Source organism: Anguilla anguilla, chromosome 19 (assembly GCF_013347855.1).
Source record: "Anguilla anguilla isolate fAngAng1 chromosome 19, fAngAng1.pri, whole genome shotgun sequence".
Classification (NCBI taxonomy): Eukaryota; Metazoa; Chordata; class Actinopteri; order Anguilliformes; family Anguillidae; genus Anguilla; species Anguilla anguilla.
Window position 1 is genome coordinate 853,029 of NC_049219.1, and position 20,312 is coordinate 873,340.

Consider the following 20,312-nt stretch of genomic DNA (forward strand, 5'->3'; position numbering starts at 1 on the left):
GACCATGAGCGAGCTTATATTCCTTATCGAACGGTATATATAACAGTCGCTATATAGCGCTAGCTGTTCAAGTGGAGGGTTAAGTAGCATGTGAAATGTATTTGCACTGCTGTGTTTTTTTCATGTTCAGTACTAGTAGTTATAATTATGAGTGAATCGTGTTTTTAAATGTAATGTTTTAATGGGGAGTTGCAGAACGGACGGACGTAGTAATTGTTTGTATGTGACTAGATAGAGAACAGGGCGAGGTAACATGAATGTAGAAACGTGCCGTTTGCTGATAAGAAGGTTTTGTACAGTAGCCAAGTGATGAAATGTAGTTAGTAGAAATGGCACAGCTGTGAACTGGTGTAACTTTTTAATAAAAGGAATACATTTGCCGTCATGAAATGCATACGGGTGGCCATGAGTGAGTTTTGGTAAAGCAAATATAAGCGTAAGAGAACATTATTAGTGAGGGTAAAAGCAGGTTAAAGAAACGTGTCCCTAGCTGGGTTTGAACCTAGGATCCCGTGTTTCCAAGACTGTAACCTTACCCACTGGGCCACAAGCAGATTAGCTATTTAACCTTGAAATGTTTCAGAGTAAGAAGGTATGGGTATTTTGGCTGTGTATGCGAGTTTTTGATTGGGTGGTCAACTGGTGTAACTTTTTAAATAAAAGGAATACATTTGCCGTCAGGAAATGAATATGGGTGGCCGTGAGCGAGTTTTGGTAAAGCAAATATAAAGAGCGTGAGAAAACGTTAGTGTAAAAGAGGGAATTATCTGCCTGAGGACGAGGCGGTATTCAATCCTTCAACCGGAGCCGGTTAATAACTGAATGTGCAGACGGTACGTCATAATTCAGTGTATACGTTCGGTTAACGGCGGGTAGATATGGTGCAAAAGCAATAATTGAGAAGTAGTAGACAATTATTAAAAGCAGGTTAAAGAAACGCGTTCCTAGCTGGACCTGAACCTGGGACCCTGTGTTCACAAGACTGTAACCTTACCCACTAGGCCACAGGCGGACTAGCTGTTTGTACTGAAAATGTTTCAGAGTAAAAAGGTATGGGTATATTGCGTGTGTATGCAAGTTTTTCATTGGGTCGTGTAGGTGCAGATTTGGCGGGTGTCGATAAAATGTCCAATGGGGAGACATGTTATTAGTGGGATAGGCGGCAGGAAAAATAAGAATGAGAAGAAGAAGTAGAAGAAGAAGAAGAAGAAGAAGAAAGAGAAGAAGGAGAAAACGCAAAATCCCCTTAGTTTGGGGCTTCATTGTGTGGACATGTGAAGTTGTTTATGAAATGTGTCTGTTGAAATGGGGTCAGAATGTACAGAATTTAATGTTTTTAAGGGCTGAGTGTCAATGGCAGTTGTGGTTATTTCTGTGGGGAACCCTGAAAAGTGCCAAACTCTCAGTGCTGTATAGGTATGGGGCATGCCCCCGCCAAGGCGTAACTTGGCGGGATGGCATACCTGCCATCCCAATATTGAATTCGCTAATAAACATATCAGATGATGATTCTCAGAATGCTCTCACGCGTGACGAGGCACGCTCTCTGGCTAACAAAATGAACCGATTAGAGACAGCTTTCTTGTGTATATTGTGGAACAAAGTATTACAAAGAATTCAGACAACGAGTACTATCCTCCAGAAGGTAGATGTGGATCTCGTTACGGCTGTGGATATGCTGCGATCACTGTCAGATTTTGTGGCAGGTTTACGCGACCAGTTTGGAGACCTGGAGACGCAGGCTAAGGAAATGGGAGGAACACAGGAATACAGGTCTGTGGTAACTCGGCAGGCGAAGAGAAAACGGAGAGCAGATGATTCCAGTGCACCTGACCACATTCTAATTGGAGCTGAGGAGTTTCGTGTCGAGGTATTTTTAGTCATAATTGAGAAACTAACAAGTGCTTTGCAAGCAAGACATAAGTCCTACACAGAGACTTGTGACTATTTTGGCTTTTTAACCCATCTCAAGAGCCTGTCTGTGTCTGAAATACGTGAAGCGAGCCGCAATCTTCAGAAAAAATACAGCACCGATTTACAGGATGTTTTCGAGGATGAGCTTGTTCAGTTCATTAAATTCTGCGACACAACAACTGACGATCTGTCACCAAGAAACCTGATGGTCTTACTGAGAGAGAAACAACTCCAAAGTGCTTTCCCAAACGTGGACATTGACTCCGAATTTATCTCACTCTTCCTATTTCAAATGCCACCAGAGAAAGATCATTTTCCAAGTTGGGCATTATTAAGAACAGACTGAGGGCATCCATTGAGGAAAATAGACTGAACGGGTTGACCATTCTGTCCATTGAGCATGATCTGCTGCGCCAGCTGGATTTTAAGGATTTAATTAAGGATTTTGCAAAGAAAAGCAGGAAAAAGGCCTTTTAATGACATCACTGGTGAGTCAGATTTTTTTTTAATATGCTAGTTTAAGTCTTGAATATTATCGTGTAGTTTATAAACAAAAATGACTACGATATTCTATTCAGCGATGCCCATATGTATTTCTCATACAAATATAATTAGAATGTTGTTTATCTTTTGTGGACTGTTTGCCGTGTGATAAAACTGCTCAAATTTTGATTATCCTGCCGTTGTGTGTTTGCAGTATGACTATAATTGGCATTCTTTTGTATGGCGTTGGTGTGTATTTTCCCATGGCCTCTTTGCACTGGCTTATTATGGGGTTGTCTTGTGTTGCGTATCTTTGCGTGCGTGCGTGCGTCGCCGCGGCGGGGGGGCCTCTGAGCTGCGTAGCCCAGGGCCTCAAGATGGGTAAACGCAGCCCTGATAATATCTCATTTTATGCTCAATATCTTCAGAAACACCACAACCCTGTAGCACACACAGGTGTGTATTGTGAAGGAGTACAACTCATCTTCATCACAAGGTCAGCATGAGAAAGAGAGTGGGGTATAAGTATGGATTTCATTAGAGTTCATAGCAGGTAGTGAATAATGGGGATAGATGAAGACTGCAATATGTGACAGAAGTGAATCCAGAAGTGGGCAGAAACCTGGCAAATGAAACACAATGAGGCTAAATGTAAAGTTCTACATGTGGGAAATAAAAACATCAGGCTAGATTACTTTATGGGAGGAACAACATTGGAATTCTGGGAGTGATAGTTGATCAAATCCTTTCAGGTTCTAGGCACTGTGCTGTTGCAGTAAAAAAGCCAACAGGATGCTGGGATAGTAGTGAGTATAAATCAAGGCTCCAGAGTGCGACCATTTTGGTTGAACATGCGACCAAAAATCTGTCAAGTGCGACTAAACATTTTCATTGGTCGCACCGGTGCGCCTGACATTTAGCAGGTCTGTCTGTCTGTGTGTGTGTGTAGCGTTATTTTTTTTCCAAACCCGCATTCTGCGAAGACCCGCCCCTACTCTGCCTCTGATTGGCTCTGACCCTGATATTCTTCTTCGCTGAATGCGGGTGGGGAAAAAAATAAGGCATGTGTGTATTAGTGATGCGCGGATCGCAGTTATATCCGCGGGCACCACGGTTAATCTGCGGATCGGGTGGGGCGAGTCATAAAAATTAACATTCTGATTAATAGCCGATGGGTTATGGGTGGGTGAAATAATACATCATTAATGATGAAAATATTAATTACATTCTCTAAAAGGTGAACATATTTTAAGCTTCATTTTTCGTCAGGCGCGAATTAGCAGACTAGACTCTCGCTGCGCTAATTGCAGCATCCATTTGCAGCAATGGAGGCAAAAAAGATCTGAGAGAAAATTAAAAAAGGAGAATTAAAAAAAGGAAGGGCAGAAAGGTTCTGTGTGGGAGCGATTTAGTGAATGACGAGTCAAGTGCTGGGTATGTCATATGCAACAGCTGCGAAATAATGAGAAATCGCGGTAATGTGTGATCGGTGCGGGTCTCTAAATCAGAGAAAATAATTTGTTCGGGTGGGTGGCGGGTGGATGATTTATGCGTACATGTGGATTCGGAGGACGTCAGAGCCGATCCGCGCATCACTAGTGTGTATGTGTTAAACCGCGCCCTGTACTCCTCCGGGAGCAGCGCACACTTTTATTTGAGTTATTTGAGTTTGAGTTTAAACATCAGCACTTTTTAAGTTTATTTTTTAAACAATTGAGGTTATTGCCACTTCTTGTTTGTGCTGTGATTTAAATAAAGAAAAAACATTTATCTGCACCTTTATTCCCGTTTACAATCATTTACATAATGCATTAAGAAATTACCAATGTGTATGGGAACTGACAAAAAAGGTAACACTTAAAATGTACTATTACGGCGCCATAAGGCGCGGTGAAAAAATTTGGGTATAACTAAATTATGTGCTGGTGCACCTAAATGAAAAAGTTAGGCGCACCAGTGCATCCAATGTAAAAAGTTAGTCTGGAGCCCTGTAAATCCTTATACAGTTATACTTATTTTATACAATACCTTTGTCAGACCACACTTAGTGAATTGTGTGCAGTTCTGGGGACTGTACTACAAGAAAGATATAGAGGATCTGGAAAAGGTTGAAAGAAGGGAAACCAAACTGGTTCCTGGTATGAAAGATTAAAGTTTTGAGGAAAGACTTCAGATGCTGTCTGAGTGTCTGTGGCTGTTGTGGTTCCTCTGAATTTGTGCCCTTATGTCTTGTAAAAATTATTCAAGCCTGCATTAACTTTTTTAACTTTTCAAATGGTCATTTACAGACAAGGTTAAGTATACATTTCGTAAAAAATTAAACCTGCAAGATGGTCTTTAATGTGACGAGAAGTGCTATATGAATTTAATGCATAACACGCGCCCCCCCCCCCCCCCCCCCCCCCCACCGGACAGAAACCAACAGCACCCCGTCCCCCCGTCGAGCGCACTGGGTGACACCAATCCTAGTGACGAAACTGCGCCCAAGTTGCCCACCTATTATTTCTACCAGCCCACCCTAATACAGCAGGCTAAAACCGGCTCAGCTGGCAGCCCTATATTTCACTGCACAGATCCATAATCACTAATTCTATTTAATTAAGGTCACACGGTGCACAGCACTACTCACCCTAGTCTCTGTAGTTTACAGTTTGGACTCATCAGTGCAGCACAGAGCAGCTTCACTCCTGAATCTCCCAGGTTATTGTTGCTGAGGTCCAGATCTCTCAGGGGTGAGTTTGATGACTGGAGAGCAGAGGCCACAATTTCACAGGACTTCTCTGTGAGGTCACACCTGTTCAGTCTGCAAAGAAGAGTTTATATATTATTGTATGTTTAAATAGCGCAATATCCTGTAAAATCTGATATGTGCCATGTAACAGTAATCGTGTTGAGTGATGAAGAGTGATACTGAGGATCTGCAGATATCCACCCCACACTTGCTGCAGCTGTGCGTCAGCTGAACTTACTGTAAGAGGTCCTCTGTGTCAGTTCTGTTCTTTCCTAACACAGCTAGGTCTATTACAGGATCCAGAAGAAACCAAGGGGAGATGACAGACCAGCAGGTTGAAGGAGCCATGTCTTTTCCCCTTTAATTGTAGCTTTCCCCATTGCATACTTGCACAATTAATAAGAGCTTTTCTCCTCTTTCTGCCCTTGCATGTCCACTTCCCATGTGTCCTCAATAGGATGCTTAGCAGGGTGATCTACACTAGATCATTTAAACTTAATCCAGTTATGCAAAGCAAGTTTAATCCATCTATGCCTCAGTGGTATTTCTCCCATCTCATTAGTAATGCATTAATTGGTGTTGTTCTGAGTGCCCCACAGCATATCCTCAAAGCTCTTGCCTGTTTAACATGTGATGCCAGGAAGGGAATTGGGGTGCTGTCCACCAGGGGGCAGCATCGGCCCTACAGACTGGTATAGCTGCAGCTGTGGTTCATTGCAATCATATCAGCTGTGGGCCATTACCTAAACATGGGCTCTATAAGAGGCCTAGCTTCCAGGCCAAGGGGAGGGTGCTTTTAGATGGTGTTTGGGAGCTGGGCTATGGACAGTATGGTGGGTTGCTGCCAGTTTTGTTAGAAGCAGCTAAAGGTGCATATAACGACCTTGTCCTCTATATAACAGCGAGGAGTCTCCTTGTGTTCCTGCTATATAATGACCCTGTGCTCTATATAGCAGTGAGGAGTCTCCTTGTGGTCCTGCTATATAATGACCCTGTGCTCTATATAGCAGTGAGGAGTTTCCTTGTGGTCCTGCTATATAATGACCCTGTGCTCTATATAGCAGTGAGGAGTCTCCTTGTGTTCTGCTATATAATGAGCCTATGCTCTATATAGCAGTGAAGTCTCACTGTGTTCCTGCTATATAATGACCCTGTGCTCTATTTAGCAGTGAGGAGTCTCCTTGTGTTCCTGCTATATAATGACCCTGTGCAACCTCTACCCTCTGTCTAGCAAGATAAATAAAGCCAACTGCTGTTGAAGTACACAGAACTACTCACCCCAGTCTCTGCAGTTTACAGTTTGGACTCATCAGTCCAGAGGCAGAAACTCTGGGGGTTGTCAAGACCGGGCTTGATACGATGCTGGATACTATCTAGTTTGTATGTAAACCAAGCACTAGTGGTAGGTAGGAAAATGGGGTGCATGTCAGGCTGAATGGCCTGTTCTTGTCATTATGTTATGTTATTTTTGTTATGTTATGATAGACGTGAAACATATTACTGTACTGAAGTGGTCAATATTTTACAATGTCAATCATGCATCCAGCATTCAGTCATCACCTGTGACCTGATACTACGGACTCCACTGAAACCCTATGTTATGGTCAGGAACCACAAACATGGCAACCCTATATTTCACTGCACAGATCCAAAATCACTAATTCTATTTAGTTAAGGTCACACAGTACACAGCACTACTCACTCCAGTGTCTGTAGTTTACAGTTTGGACTCATCAGTCCAGCACAGAGCAGCTTCACTCCTGAATCTCCCAGGTTATTGTAGCTGAGGTCCAGATCTCTCAGGGGTGAATTTGATGACTGGAGAGCAGAGGCCACAATTTCACAGGACTTCTTTGTGAGGTCACACCTGTTCAGTCTGCAAAAAAGAGTTTATATATTATTATATGATTAAATAGCGCAATATACTGTAAAATCTGATGTGTGCAATGTAACAGTAATTGCATTGAGTGATGAAGAGTGATATTGAGGATTTAAAGTTACTGATGCTGTGAGGAAAATGACTTTGCTCCAATCTCCAACTGCAGCACTTTAGGCCTGAGGATTAGACGTCCTGTTGGACAGAAGTCTGACAGTTCTACAGATGAGATTCTTACCCAAATGGCCCCCTTTCTTCTGACATTTGTCAGAGATACAACCAAAAGTAAAGATGCAAGAAATAACACAAGTCTTTCAGGGTGGATAGTGAGTTAGGCTCTGCTTCTTTACTTTTGCTGGTAACTGTGAGAAACTTCCCACAGCATTGCAAACCAATACGCAGCAAAAGCCAGATTCAAATTTGAGTTAGTTTTGTTGGAATAGTGATACATTTGATGGTGCTGTCCAAGGAGACACCATATAGCTTTTTCCAGGCTTTAGGAAACTTCAGAACCTTGTACAGGCCAGACTTTAGCCTGAGATAAGCCACAGAATTACCTCAAAAACAGGCACTTTAACAGTCCCCTGAGAAGACCTCACCCTGACACCCCTTATATCCTACAATTCCTCTACCTTCCCATTTTCACTCTGTCTACAGGCACTATTGGATTCTGGGACAGCGTACACCAGAATAAAGCAGAGACCAGGGTGGCACTACTGGCCTTGTAACATGGTGCATTTACTGCCTGACCTAATCTCACAATACAGTAACACAAACATTTCATTCATAACCACACTTGCCTCTCCCAAACCAAACCCAGCATTACATTAATCATAATGTTGAAAAAATATCTCATCTTCTTGAACAATGTAAGAGGGGTACAGACTGAGCAGGCTCTCTCTGGTCATCTCCCACTCACAAATTATCTATGCATGGACTAGGCATAAAAGCGGGATTCTTCCCCCCTTTTGAAAAACATGGATTTGATTCAATCAACATTCGTCCTTAACTGACTGACATTTAAAAGGAGGGATTCTTCTTTCTACACAAACACAGTTCGAACTACTTCACCAAACTGAGTTAGATAAGAATAAGTGTAACATTTGTGTTTACTTGTACAAGTCAAAGTTAAGGACAAATGTTAGTTCAATAAAGACCATAGGGGTGTTTGTATGGCTAATCTGCAAAAAAACAGACCTTGTTATTCTACTAATAATGCGGCTGACCAAACTCAGCTAAAAATTGGATTAATTACTATCAGATCACTAGCCCCTAAGGCAACTCTTGTAAATGAATTAATTACTGATCACCAAGTTTAAATCTTATGTGTGACTGAAACTTGGCTTAAAACTGTATATTGCCTTAAATGAATCCACCCCTCCTGGCTACAGCTATACTCACGTTCCCCGTCTGACGGGTCGTGGCGGTGGTTTGCTGCTGTATATCATTTAAATTTTTTTTTGCTATTTTGAAATCCGGCTTCAAATGTAACTTTTTTTAAGTGCTTGTTCTCAGTTTTGCACATCCAGACAAAAAAGCAGTCCGTTTTATTCTTGCAATTGTATATAGGCCACCAGGGCCATACAGTGGCTTTTTACTTGAGTTTGCTGATTTCCTTTCCAGCCTGGTTGTTAATTCAGATAAAGTAGTAATTGGAGGGGACTTCAATATTCACATGGATAGTGAAGGTGATCCTCTCAGATCAGCACTCTTGTCTATCACTGAATCTATTGGCTTCGATCAACATATACATCAGTCCACACATTCTCATAACCATACTCTTGATCTGGTCTTAACTTATGATACAGAAATAGCAAATATAGCAGGTATGCCTAAAACCCTGTGCTATCAGACCATTATTTAATTACTTTCCAACTTTCACAAGTCTGTCATGTGTCACCAGATCCTTCATTCTACCTTAACTGTAAGCTTTCCTCCAGGACTGCAAATGCTTTTATTAATGAGCTCCCAGGCTCATTTGTGCACTGTGGGGATTTCTTGGCTCCCACCCTTTGATGACAAAATTATAAAAATCAGGGGCAAGATTCAAAGTTCTCCTACCACCCCTTATATAGGGTCTGCCCTTCCATCCGCTCAACGCATGGATGCAGAATCTTCAGAAGAATCTTCAGAAAGACAGGCGGCCTATCTGAACTCTTTTGCTCCAATAGATCTCATGGAGTTTAATGCCATAGTTAATACCTCAAAATCTTCTACTTGTCTTCTAGACCCTATCCCTAAGAAGCTTTTCAAGGAGCTATTAACAGTGATTGGAACACCAATGTTACGTATTGTCAATGTGTCTTTAGCATCTGGACACATACCACAGACTCTTAAAATTGCAGCCATCAAACCCCTTCTTAAGAAGCCAAACTTGGATGTGAATGACCTGTCTAACTACAGGCCTATCTCGAACCTCCTGTTCCTTTCTAAAATACTAGAAAAGGCCATTTCAAAACAACTTGGTTCATTTTTGCACTCCAATCATATATTGGAGGTTTTTCAATCTGGTTTTAGACCCTCTCACAGCACTGAAACAGCCCTGGTCAAAGTACTCAATGATCTACTCCTCGCTTCTGACCATGGCTGCATCTCTGCACTTGTGCTTTTAGACTTAAGTGTGGTATTTGACACAGTTGATCACCTCATCCTTCTGGATAGACTTGAAAATCTTGTAGGCCTCCGTGGACAGGCACTCTCTTGGTTCAGGGTTGCTTTTTATCACTTGAGAAACATCTCAAAAATTCGGAAAATACTGTCCTTACATGATGCAGAAAAGCTAGCTCATGCTTTTGTTACTTCAAGATCAGATTACTGCAATGCTCTTTCGTCTGGATGTGCAAATTCCTCTCTGAAAGGGCTCCAGCTAATTCAAAATGCAGCAGCTCGTATTCTCTCTAGAACAAGGAGATTCAAACACATCAGCCCAGTGTTAGCATTGCTTCACTGGTTGCCAGTTAAATTCCAAATAGACTATAAGATACTACTTCTTACCTTTAAAGCCTTACATGGTCTTGCCCCTTTGTACTTAAATGATTTACTTCTTCCTTATATTCCCTCACGAACGGTCTGTTCGCAGGGTGCAGGCCTCCTTGTTATTCCTAGAATATCTAAAAGTACCATAGGTGGTAGAGCCTTCTCCTATCGTGCTCCCCTCCTGTGGAATAAGTTGCCTGCCCATGTTCGGGGCGCAGACACTATCACCTTATTTAAAGCTAGGCTCAAAACATATATTTTTAGCCTCTCTTTTATTATATTCTATTTTCACTTTAACTATGAATTGTTTATAAAAACATGCTGTAATTATCTACTTTAATTATTACACCATACTCACATGGCCTTCCTGCAGTTCCCGACTACTGGTAGCAGTCTCTGATAACCTGCTGCTGATGTGTTGTAGGTCTTCAAGTCAAACTCATCTAGGATCTTCTCTGACATCAGTAACACAAAGGCCAGGGCTGAACATTGGTGTGGTTCCAGCTGTTCATTAGAGAGTTTTCCTGATCTCTGGAACTTCTTGACTTCCTCCACTAGAGAGTTGTCATTCAGTTCATTGAGACAGTGGAACAGATTTATGGTCCTCTCTGCTGAAGATTCTTTTTTGATCCTCTCCTTTATGTACAATACTGTTTTCTCAATGCTCTCTGATCTGCTTCCTGTCTGTGGATCTAAATGGTAAATGGTAAATAGACTGTATTTATATAGTGCTTTTATCCAATCTAGTACAGGTGATCTGCTTCCTGTCTGTGTCAGTATTCCTCCTAATAGAGTCTGAATGGAGTCCAAAGAGAGGCCTAGAAGGAATCTGAGGAAAAGGTCCAGGTGTCCATTCTTACTCTCTGAGGCCTGATCCACTGCAGTCCTGTGTAAATCAGACAGCTGCACTCTGTCACTGCGAGGTTTTGATTCTTCTGCTCTGAGTACATTTCTGTTCTCATTCACACATGAATGAAACACAAACAAGGCAGCCAGATACTCCTGAATGCTCAGATGCACAAAGCAGTAGACCTTCTCCTCACCCAACCCACACTCCTCTTTAAAGATCTCTGTGCACACCCCAGAGTACACTGAAGCTTCACTGACATCAATGCCCATCTCTCTCAGGTCCTCTTCATAGAATATCAGATTGCCCCTTTCCAGCTGTAGTAAAGCCAGCTGCCCCAGTTTCAGGATGATTTCTGTATTTGATGCTGACATTATCTTTGGGGTTGTCTCATTGGTGCCATGATACTTCTCATTATTCACATTAGTCTGAATGAGCAGGAAGTGTGTGTACATTTCAGTCAGAGTTTTAGGCATTTTTCTATTGTCTATTTTACCCAACATTGTCTCCAGTACAGTGGCAGAAATCCAGCAGAAGACTGGTATGTGACACATGATGTAGAGACTCCTGGATGACTTTATGTGTGAGATAATTTTGCTGGCCTTTTTCTCATCTCTGAGTCTCTTCCTGAAGTACTCCTCCTTCTGTGGGTCATTGAATCCTCGTACCTCTGTCACCTGGTGGACGCACTTAGGAGGGATCTGATTGGCTGCTGCTGGTCGGGTGGTGATCCAGAGGAGAGCAGAGGGAAGCAGATTCCCCTTAATGAGGTTGGCCAGCAGCACATCCACTGATGATGACTCTGTTATATCACAGCAGATCTCATTGCTTTGGAAATCTAGAGGAAGTCGACACTCATCCAGACCATCAAAGATGAACACAATTTTGACACCATCATCTTCAATACTCTTGATCTCTTTCAGTTGTGGAAAGTAGTGCTGTAGAAGTTGCATCAGACTGAATCCTCTCTCTTTTTTCAGATTCAGATCTCGGAAAGGAAGAGTGAAGATGAAATCAATGTCCTGATTGGCTTTTCCATCTGCCCAGTCCAGAATGAACTTCTGCACAGAGACTGTTTTCCCAATACCAGCGATGCCCTTTGTAAGCACAGTTCTGATCGGTTTCTCTTGTCCAGGTAAAGGCTTAAAGATGTCATTGCAGAGGATTGCAGTCTCCTGTGTGGTTTGTCTCTTGGATGCTGTCTCAATCTGTCTGATCTCATGTTCATCATTGACCCCCCCACTTCCCCCCTCTGTGATGTAGAGCTCTGTATAGATCTCATTGAGGAGGGCTGGGTTGCCCTGCTTTGCTAAACCTTCAAATATGTGTTCACACTTCTTCTTCAGAGCAGTTTTCAGTGCCTGCTGGGCTTTTTCTATGGATTTATCTGAGGAGACGAAATATGAGAAGCAATGTTTAAAATAACAGAACAGACAATAAAAAATACATATGCAGTCCATTGTCACAATGGTACACACACCTCTTAAGGTGTTACACACTTCTCACAGTGTGTTCTATACACAAAATGAAAACATATCAAACGATGAAAAAGGATTCAATTCCTTTATCACATTCAATTTCTTAATTTTTCATAGTATGATGTGGTAAATATGGTCTTCATGGGTCATGTAGTAATTTAATCATCTTATAATTTTTATGCTCAGTGCTCATTAATCCTGAATAAAAACTCAGACCAGATTTGAATCTCTTTCAGGGACATTTAATCTGCATTTAATGTGCATTTGCTTGCCCCATAATCACTGCTGGATGCAGTATTTTAATTTAAACACCGTTGTGTACATGTAGTGTGTGATGGTTGATGTAAGACTGTTGATGTAAAACACTATTATGAAAGTGTAGATGCTAAAAATCAAAACATTTTACTCTGTTATATTCGATTGCTAAGCTCATTTCAGCATTCAAATGGACACACAGTAGCAATGAGTGAAAACTCTTACTGTGCGGCTCATCTCTCTCCAGTGAGTCAGTGAGATCCTTCTGCTTCACAGGGCTGTTGGTCAGCTGTATTAGTGTGAAATAAATACATGAAGATGTGTGCTGAATCAGTGTGAAATAAACACATGTAGTGGTGTGCTGTAACAGAATGTGAAAAACACATGAAGAGGTGTGCTGTATGAATGTAAAATAAACACATGAAGAGGTGTGCTGTGTCAGTGTGAAATAAACACATGAAGAGGTGTGCTGTATCAGTGTGAAATAAACACATTTAGAGGTGTGCTGTATCAGTGTGAAATAAACACATTTAGAGGTGTGCTGTATCAGTGTGAAATAAACACATGAAGAGTTGTGATGTATCAGTGTGAAATAAACACACACAGAGGTGTGCTGTATCATTGTGAAATAAACACATTTAGAGGTGTGCTGTAACAGAATGTGAAAAACACATGAAGAGGTGTGCTGTCTCAGTGTGAAATAAACACATGAAGAGGTGTGCTGTCTCAGTGTGAAAGAAACACATGAAGAGATGTGCTGTATCAGTGTGAAATAAAGACCTGAAGAGGTGTGCTGTATCAGTGTGAAATAAAGACATGAAGAGGTGTGCTGTCTCAGTGTGAAATAAACGCATGAAGAGGTGTTCTGTATCAGTGTGAAATAAAGACATGAAGAGGTGTACTGTATCAGTGTGAAATAAACACATGAAGAGGTGTGCTGTATCAGTGTGAAATAAACACATGAAGTGGTGTGCTGTATCAGTGTGAAATAAACACATGAAGAGGTGTGCTGTATCAGTGTGAAATAAACACATGAAGAGGTGTGCTGTATCAGAGTGAAATAAACACATGAAGAGGTGTGCTGTCTCAGTGTGTGAAATAAACACATGAAGAGGTGTGCTATAGCTGTGTGAAATAAGAACATGAAATTAGGGATGCACCGAAATTTCGGTCACCGACAATATTCAGCCGAAAATAGCAAAAAATAACACGTTCGGTATTTGGCCTAAAGAAAATGAAATGCCGAAAATTTTGACCGAATTTGTGTGTGTGTGTGTGTGTTTTTACTGTAACAAAAGTATAGAAATAAATGTGACGCTGTTTTGTTGCTTTCCTGTGGCTATTGATGACATTGATGCCGGTGTTGCAGCGAATACAGTATCCTCGAAGTGAACTGACTCCCCTGTTCGTGCACACGCATCTCGCACTTCGACGTTTATTTCAAACAGCGCCTTTTTGTGTGCATTTAGAATGGCTAATACACGCAGCATGCAGCTAGTAGCCTATTTGTACAGTTATGTATTTTACATTTCCCTTGATTAGTCAACAATCGGCACTGAATATTTCTTGAAATTACGTTCGGTAGAAATGAAATAGACTGTATAATACACCGTTAGGCTACAGGTGACCATCTATGGTTGGAAATCATGTTGGTTGAATGATGTGTGTTTTCTCATTTTATTTGTTTTTTTTAGCTATTGTATTCTTGTATTGTACAAAGGAAAATAATAAAGATCTTGAATTACCTCAAAAAAAGATTTTTACTGAATATTATACTAGTATATCAGCTTTCTGTGGAACACTCCCCAGTGGCATCACTAGGGATGGTGACACCCGGTGCAGTCAATCGTTGGTGTCACCCGATGTTGATGGTGGGTTATGCATTCAAACGACAAAGCGCTTCTCATCACATTAATACTGCTAATTAAATCAACCGGCAGTAAACTGCACCGGAGAAATTAGCTGTTTCAACAACGTCGCTACACAAAACACTGCACAAAAAATGTATTGCCAGTCATTTCGGTGTCACCCCCCTCTGATGGTGTCACCCGGTGTGGTCCGCACCCCCCACACCCCCCTAGTGACGCCTCTGACACTCCCTGCCCTCGATGTTCATTACCCCAGTTATTGTGCTTTTTTGGTATAATGTCTGCTGCAAAGGACTGAATGTTCAATAGACTAATAAAAGTTTTTTCATCACCTTGTCGTTTTGTAATTTAATTTTGTCATTGAAAAGCATAAATCAAAAGCAAAATTGATTTAATTTATGCAGTGGTACAAATGGGCAAATAAATTAAAAAATACCGGTACTCGGTATTCGGCCTAGAGTTTCCTTATTTTCGGTTTCGGCCAAGAATTTTCATTTCGGTGCATCCCTACATGAAATGGTGTGCTGTAGCTGTGTGTGAAATCTTTATCAGAAACAATCATATCCTGGCTTGAGGTTTTCTCACAGGGATGGATAATTACAAACACCAAACATGCAGCTGGTCCATAGCCTCATGTTTGAAGTGCAGCGTTTGCTCTTGACTGATGCATCATTTCAGCCAACAGGACGGCCCCTATCTACTTGCAGGACATGATTTGATTCTATACGCCTGCTCGACCATTTCGCTCTGCAGCAGCAGGGCGCATTGTACCCCCTCCCACCCGAGTAAGGGATCACAGAGCTTCTCCACTCTAGCTCCCCAGTGGTGGAACAAATTCCCTGCTCCTCTTTGAACCTCTCCCTCACTACCCATCTTCCACCGTAGTCTGAAGACTCATCTCTTCAGACTATACCTGGACTAACTGCTAACAATCTGATCTGTGAATCATTTCACTTTAAATCCCCCCTTTCATGACACTCATGTTACATGTACCCCCATTCCAGCACTTTTTGTATTTGTCCTAATATTGTAGCTTGTTATTCTCCCTAGTTTGGCTTGGCATAACCTAGGTCAGAATAGTGTTCACTGTGTTAACTGAACTGTGTTCTTGGCTATAAATATCTGTATGAAATGAGTATTGTACCTGTGTTTTGTAGTTGTCCATGACCATGAAATGCACTTTTGTGCGTTGCTTTGGATAAAAGTGTCTGCTAAATAAATGTAATGTAATGATGATTTTGGAGATACTACTCGGGTTTTAAAAAATTGAGTTGGAAAAACTGATTCTTAATTTTGCACCAAACCGCACTTCAAGACACTGATTTTAACCATAACTAACTGAACTATAGTAACACGACTGGGTTGTTCGTTACTGAGCAGATCCTTGGATCGGTCAAGACCGCATGATTCCTAACCTGCAGCTGCTTTCAGAAATGCAGTCAAAATCCCTAGACAGATGAGCATAACAATGCTTAAAAAATCTGGTCGTTCTGTGAGCCAAGGATGGCCAGGTAAAACTCTACAACATTAATGAACCTGATTAGATAATGAGTCTTATCCTTAGGAGGGTTAAATGTAGCATATTCACATTAGCACTACATCTTTTGTTATGTTAACAAATTCAAAGCAAACATAGTGCACAAGAAAATAGCACAAGAAACTATGAAGATAAAGAAGTATACATCATACCTGTGTTGAGGAATGTAGGTTCTCGAAACACTTTTCTCCAAAATTACTGGACTCCGGTGAGCAGTGGGTCCTGTGATAAAATTAAAAGACAAAACTTCCATTAAATCTTCTAACTGAGGCTCAAACTCACAGCACATGGAGACGGATCATCCAGTTAAACTCATCCTCTTACTGCAGCTCTAACTCACAGCACATGGAGACAGAGATTCCAGTTAAACTCATCCTCTTACTGCAGCTCTAACTCACAGCACATGGAGACAGAGATTCCAGTTAAACTCATCCTCATACTGCAGCTCTAACTCACAACACATGGAGACAAAGCTTCCAGTTAAACTCATCCTCTTACTGCAGCTCTAACTCACTGCACATGGAGACAGAGCTTCCAGTTAAACTCATCCTCTTACTGCAGCTCTAACTCACAGCACACGGAGACAGAGCTTCCAGTTAAACTCATCCTCTTACTGCAGCTCTAACTCACAGCACATGGAGACAGAGATTCCAGTTAAACTCATCCTCTAACTGCAGCTCTAACTCACAGCACATGGAGACAGAGCTTCCAGTAAAACTCATTCTCTTACTGCAGCTCTAACTCACAGCACATGGAGACAGAGCTTCCAGTTAAACTCATCCTCTTACTGCAGGTCAAACTCACAGAACAAGAAAATAGAGCTTCCAGTTAAACTCATCCTCTAACTGCAGCTCAAACTCAATTTGAACGTGCTTCATTACCTTTGATCACCTGTGAACTCTCCTCTGAAGTGCTTTGGATGATCCATTGAATGATCACTTTTTATAGACAGACAGCTGGGTACAGGTGACCCTGCCCTCTCTACCCGAACCCTGTGAACAAAACATGGAGACAGAGCTTCCAGTTAAACTCATCCTCTTACTGCAGCTATAACTCACAGCACATGGAGACTCGATTCTATGTGCCTGCTCGACCACGCCTTGTAACCCCTCCCACCTGCCCAAAGGGATCACAGAGCTTCTCCACCCTAGCTCCCCAGTGGTGGAACGAACTCCCCGTCCCTCTCCGAACCTCCCCCTCACTACCCATCTTCCGCCGTGGCCTGAAGACTCATCTCTTCAGACTATACCTAGACTAACCACCAACACGCTGTATATTTCACTCTAAATCCCCCCCCCCCCCCTTTTTTTCATGACACTTGTTACATGTTGCCCCATCCCAGCACTTTTTGGTAATTTGTATTTGTCTTAATACTGTAGCTTATTCTTCTGCCTAGGTGGCTTTGCAGAGGTTAGGTCTGAACAGTGTTCACTGTGTGAACTAAACTCATCCTCTTACTGCAGCTCTAACTCATAGCACATGGAGACAGAGCTTCCAGTGAAAGTCATCCTCTTATTGCAGCTCTAACTCATAGCACATGGAGACAGAGCTTCCAGTTAAACTCATCCTCTTTCTGGAGCTCTAACTCACAGCACATGAAGACAGAGCTTCCAGTGAAACTCATCCTCTTATTGCAGCTCTAACTCACAGCACATGGAGACAGAGCTTCCAGTTAAACTCATCCTCTTACTGTAGCTCTAACTCACAGCACATGGAGACAGAGCTTCCAGTTAAACTCATCCTCTTACTGCAGCTCTAACTCACAGCACATGGAGACAGAGCTTCCAGTTAAACTCACCCTCTAACTGCAGCTCTAACTCAATTTGAACGTGCTTCATTACCTTTGATCACCTGTGAACTCTCCTCTGAAGTTGTTTGGATGATCCATTGAATGATCACTTTTTATAGACAGACAGCTGGGTACAGGTGACCCTGCCCTCTCTACCCGGACCCTGTGAACAAAACATGGAGACAGAGCTTCCAGTTAAACTCATCCTCTTACTGTAGCTCTAACTCACAGCACGTGGAGACAGAGCTTCCAGTTAAACTCATCCTCTTACTGTAGCTCTAACTCACAGTACATGGAGACAGAGCTTCCAGTTAAACTCATCCTCTTACTGTAGCTCTAACTCACAGCACATGGAGACAGTGCTTCCAGTTAAACTCATCATCTTACTGCAGCTCTAACTCACAGTACATGGAGACAGAGCTTCCAGTTAAACTCATCCTCTTACTGTAGCTCTAACTCACAGCACGTGGAGACAGAGCTTCCAGTTAAACTCATCCTCTTACTGTAGCTCTAACTCACAGTACATGGAGACAGAGCTTCCAGTTAAACTCATCCTCTTACTGTAGCTCTAACTCACAGCACAAGGAGACAGAGCTTCCAGTTAAACTCATCCTCTAACTGCAGCTCTAACTCAATTTGAACGTGCTTCATTACCTTTGATCACCTGTGAACTCTCCTCTGAAGTGCTTTGGATGATCCATTGAATGATCACTTTTTATAGACAGACAGCTGGGTACAGGTGACCCTGCCCTCTCTACCCGAACCCTGTGAACAAAACATGGAGACAGAGCTTCCAGTTAAACTCATCCTCTTACTGCAGCTATAACTCACAGCACATGGAGACTCGATTCTATGTGCCTGCTCGACCACGCCTTGTAACCCCTCCCACCTGCCCAAAGGGATCACAGAGCTTCTCCACCCTAGCTCCCCAGTGGTGGAACGAACTCCCCGTCCCTCTCCGAACCTCCCCCTCACTACCCATCTTCCGCCGTGGCCTGAAGACTCATCTCTTCAGACTATACCTAGACTAACCACCAACACGCTGTATATTTCACTCTAAATCCCCCCCCCCCTTTTTTTTCATGACACTTGTTACATGTTGCCCCATCCCAGCACTTTTTGGTAATTTGTATTTGTCTTAATACTGTAGCTTATTCTTCTGCCTAGTTGGCTCTGCAGAGGTTAGGTCTGAACAGTGTTCACTGTGTGAACTAAACTCATCCTCTTACTGCAGCTCTAACTCATAGCACATGGAGACAGAGCTTCCAGTTAAACTCATCCTCTTTCTGCAGCTCTAACTCACAGCACATGAAGACAGAGCTTCCAGTGAAACTCATCCTCTTACTGTAGCTCTAACTCACAGCACGTGGAGACAGAGCTTCCAGTTAAACTCATCCTCTTACTGTAGCTCTAACTCACAGTACATGGAGACAGAGCTTCCAGTTAAACTCATCCTCTTACTGTAGCTCTAACTCACAGCACAAGGAGACAGAGCTTCCAGTTAAACTCATCCTCTAACTGCAGCTCTAACTCAATTTGAACGTGCTTCATTACCTTTGATCACCTGTGAACTCTCCTCTGAAGTGCTTTGGATGATCCATTGAATGATCACTTTTTATAGACAGACAGCTGGGTACAGGTGACCCTGCCCTCTCTACCCGAACCCTGTGAACAAAACATGGAGACAGAGCTTCCAGTTAAACTCATCCTCTTACTGCAGCTATAACTCACAGCACATGGAGACTCGATTCTATGTGCCTGCTCGACCACTCCGCTCTGCGGCAGCAGGGCGCCTTGTAACCCCTCCCACCCGCCCAAAGGGATCACAGAGCTTCTCCACCCTAGCTCCCCAGTGGTGGAACGAACTCCCCGTCCCTCTCCGAACCTCCCCCTCACTACCCATCTTCCGCCGTGGCCTGAAGACTCATCTCTTCAGACTATACCTAGACTAACCACCAACACGCTGTATATTTCACTCTAAATCCCCCCCCCCCCCCCCCCCCCTTTTTTTTCATGACACTTGTTACATGTTGCCCCATCCCAGCACTTTTTGGTAATTTGTATTTGTCTTAATACTGTAGCTTATTCTTCTGCCTAGTTGGCTTTGCAGAGGTTAGGTCTGAACAGTGATCACTGTGTGAACTAAACTCATCCTCTTACTGCAGCTCTAACTCACAGCACATGGAGACAGAGCTTCCAGTGAAACTCATCCTCTTATTGCAGCTCTAACTCATAGCACATGGAGACAGAGCTTCCAGTGAAACTCATCCTCTTATTGCAGCTCTAACTCACAGCACATGGAGACAGAGCTTCCAGTTAAACTCATCCTCTTACTGTAGCTCTACCTCACAGCACATGGAGACAGAGCTTCCAGTTAAACTCATCCTCTTACTGCAGGTCAAACTCACAGCACATGGAGACAGAGCTTCCAGTAAAACTCATCCTCTAACTGCAGCTCTAACTCAATTTGAACGTGCTTCATTACCTTTGATCACCTGTGAACTCTCCTCTGAAGTGTTTTGGATGATCCATTGAATGATCACTTTTTATAGACAGAC

General features: G+C 42.5%; 1 protein-coding gene across 1 annotated transcript; it reads right to left on the reverse strand.

The window, feature by feature from the left end:
* Window positions 1–1,708: 1,708 nt before the first annotated feature.
* LOC118219197 (protein NLRC3-like) lies at window positions 1,709–20,286 on the reverse strand. The gene is made up of 7 exons (XM_035402190.1): window positions 20,240–20,286; window positions 16,118–16,187; window positions 12,786–12,849; window positions 10,731–12,214; window positions 10,339–10,664; window positions 6,999–7,004; window positions 1,709–1,742 (listed from the first exon to the last, which is right to left on the reverse strand). The coding sequence occupies exons 1-7, from the start codon at window positions 20,284–20,286 to the stop codon at window positions 1,709–1,711; spliced, it is 2,031 nt and encodes a 676-aa protein (XP_035258081.1).
* Between the last annotated feature and the right edge of the window lie 26 nt (window positions 20,287–20,312).

Coding starts and splice junctions, on each gene's coding strand:
- LOC118219197 (XM_035402190.1), bottom strand. CDS start 20,286: ATGGATCATCCAAAACACTTCAGAGGAGAGTTCACAGGTGATCAAAG. Junction 12,215..12,785: donor GGAGAGAGATGAGCCGCACA/GTAAGAGTTTTC, acceptor TCGTCTCCTCAG/ATAAATCCATAGAAAAAGCC. Junction 10,665..10,730: donor AGACAGGAAGCAGATCACCT/GTACTAGATTGG, acceptor TTAGATCCACAG/ACAGGAAGCAGATCAGAGAG.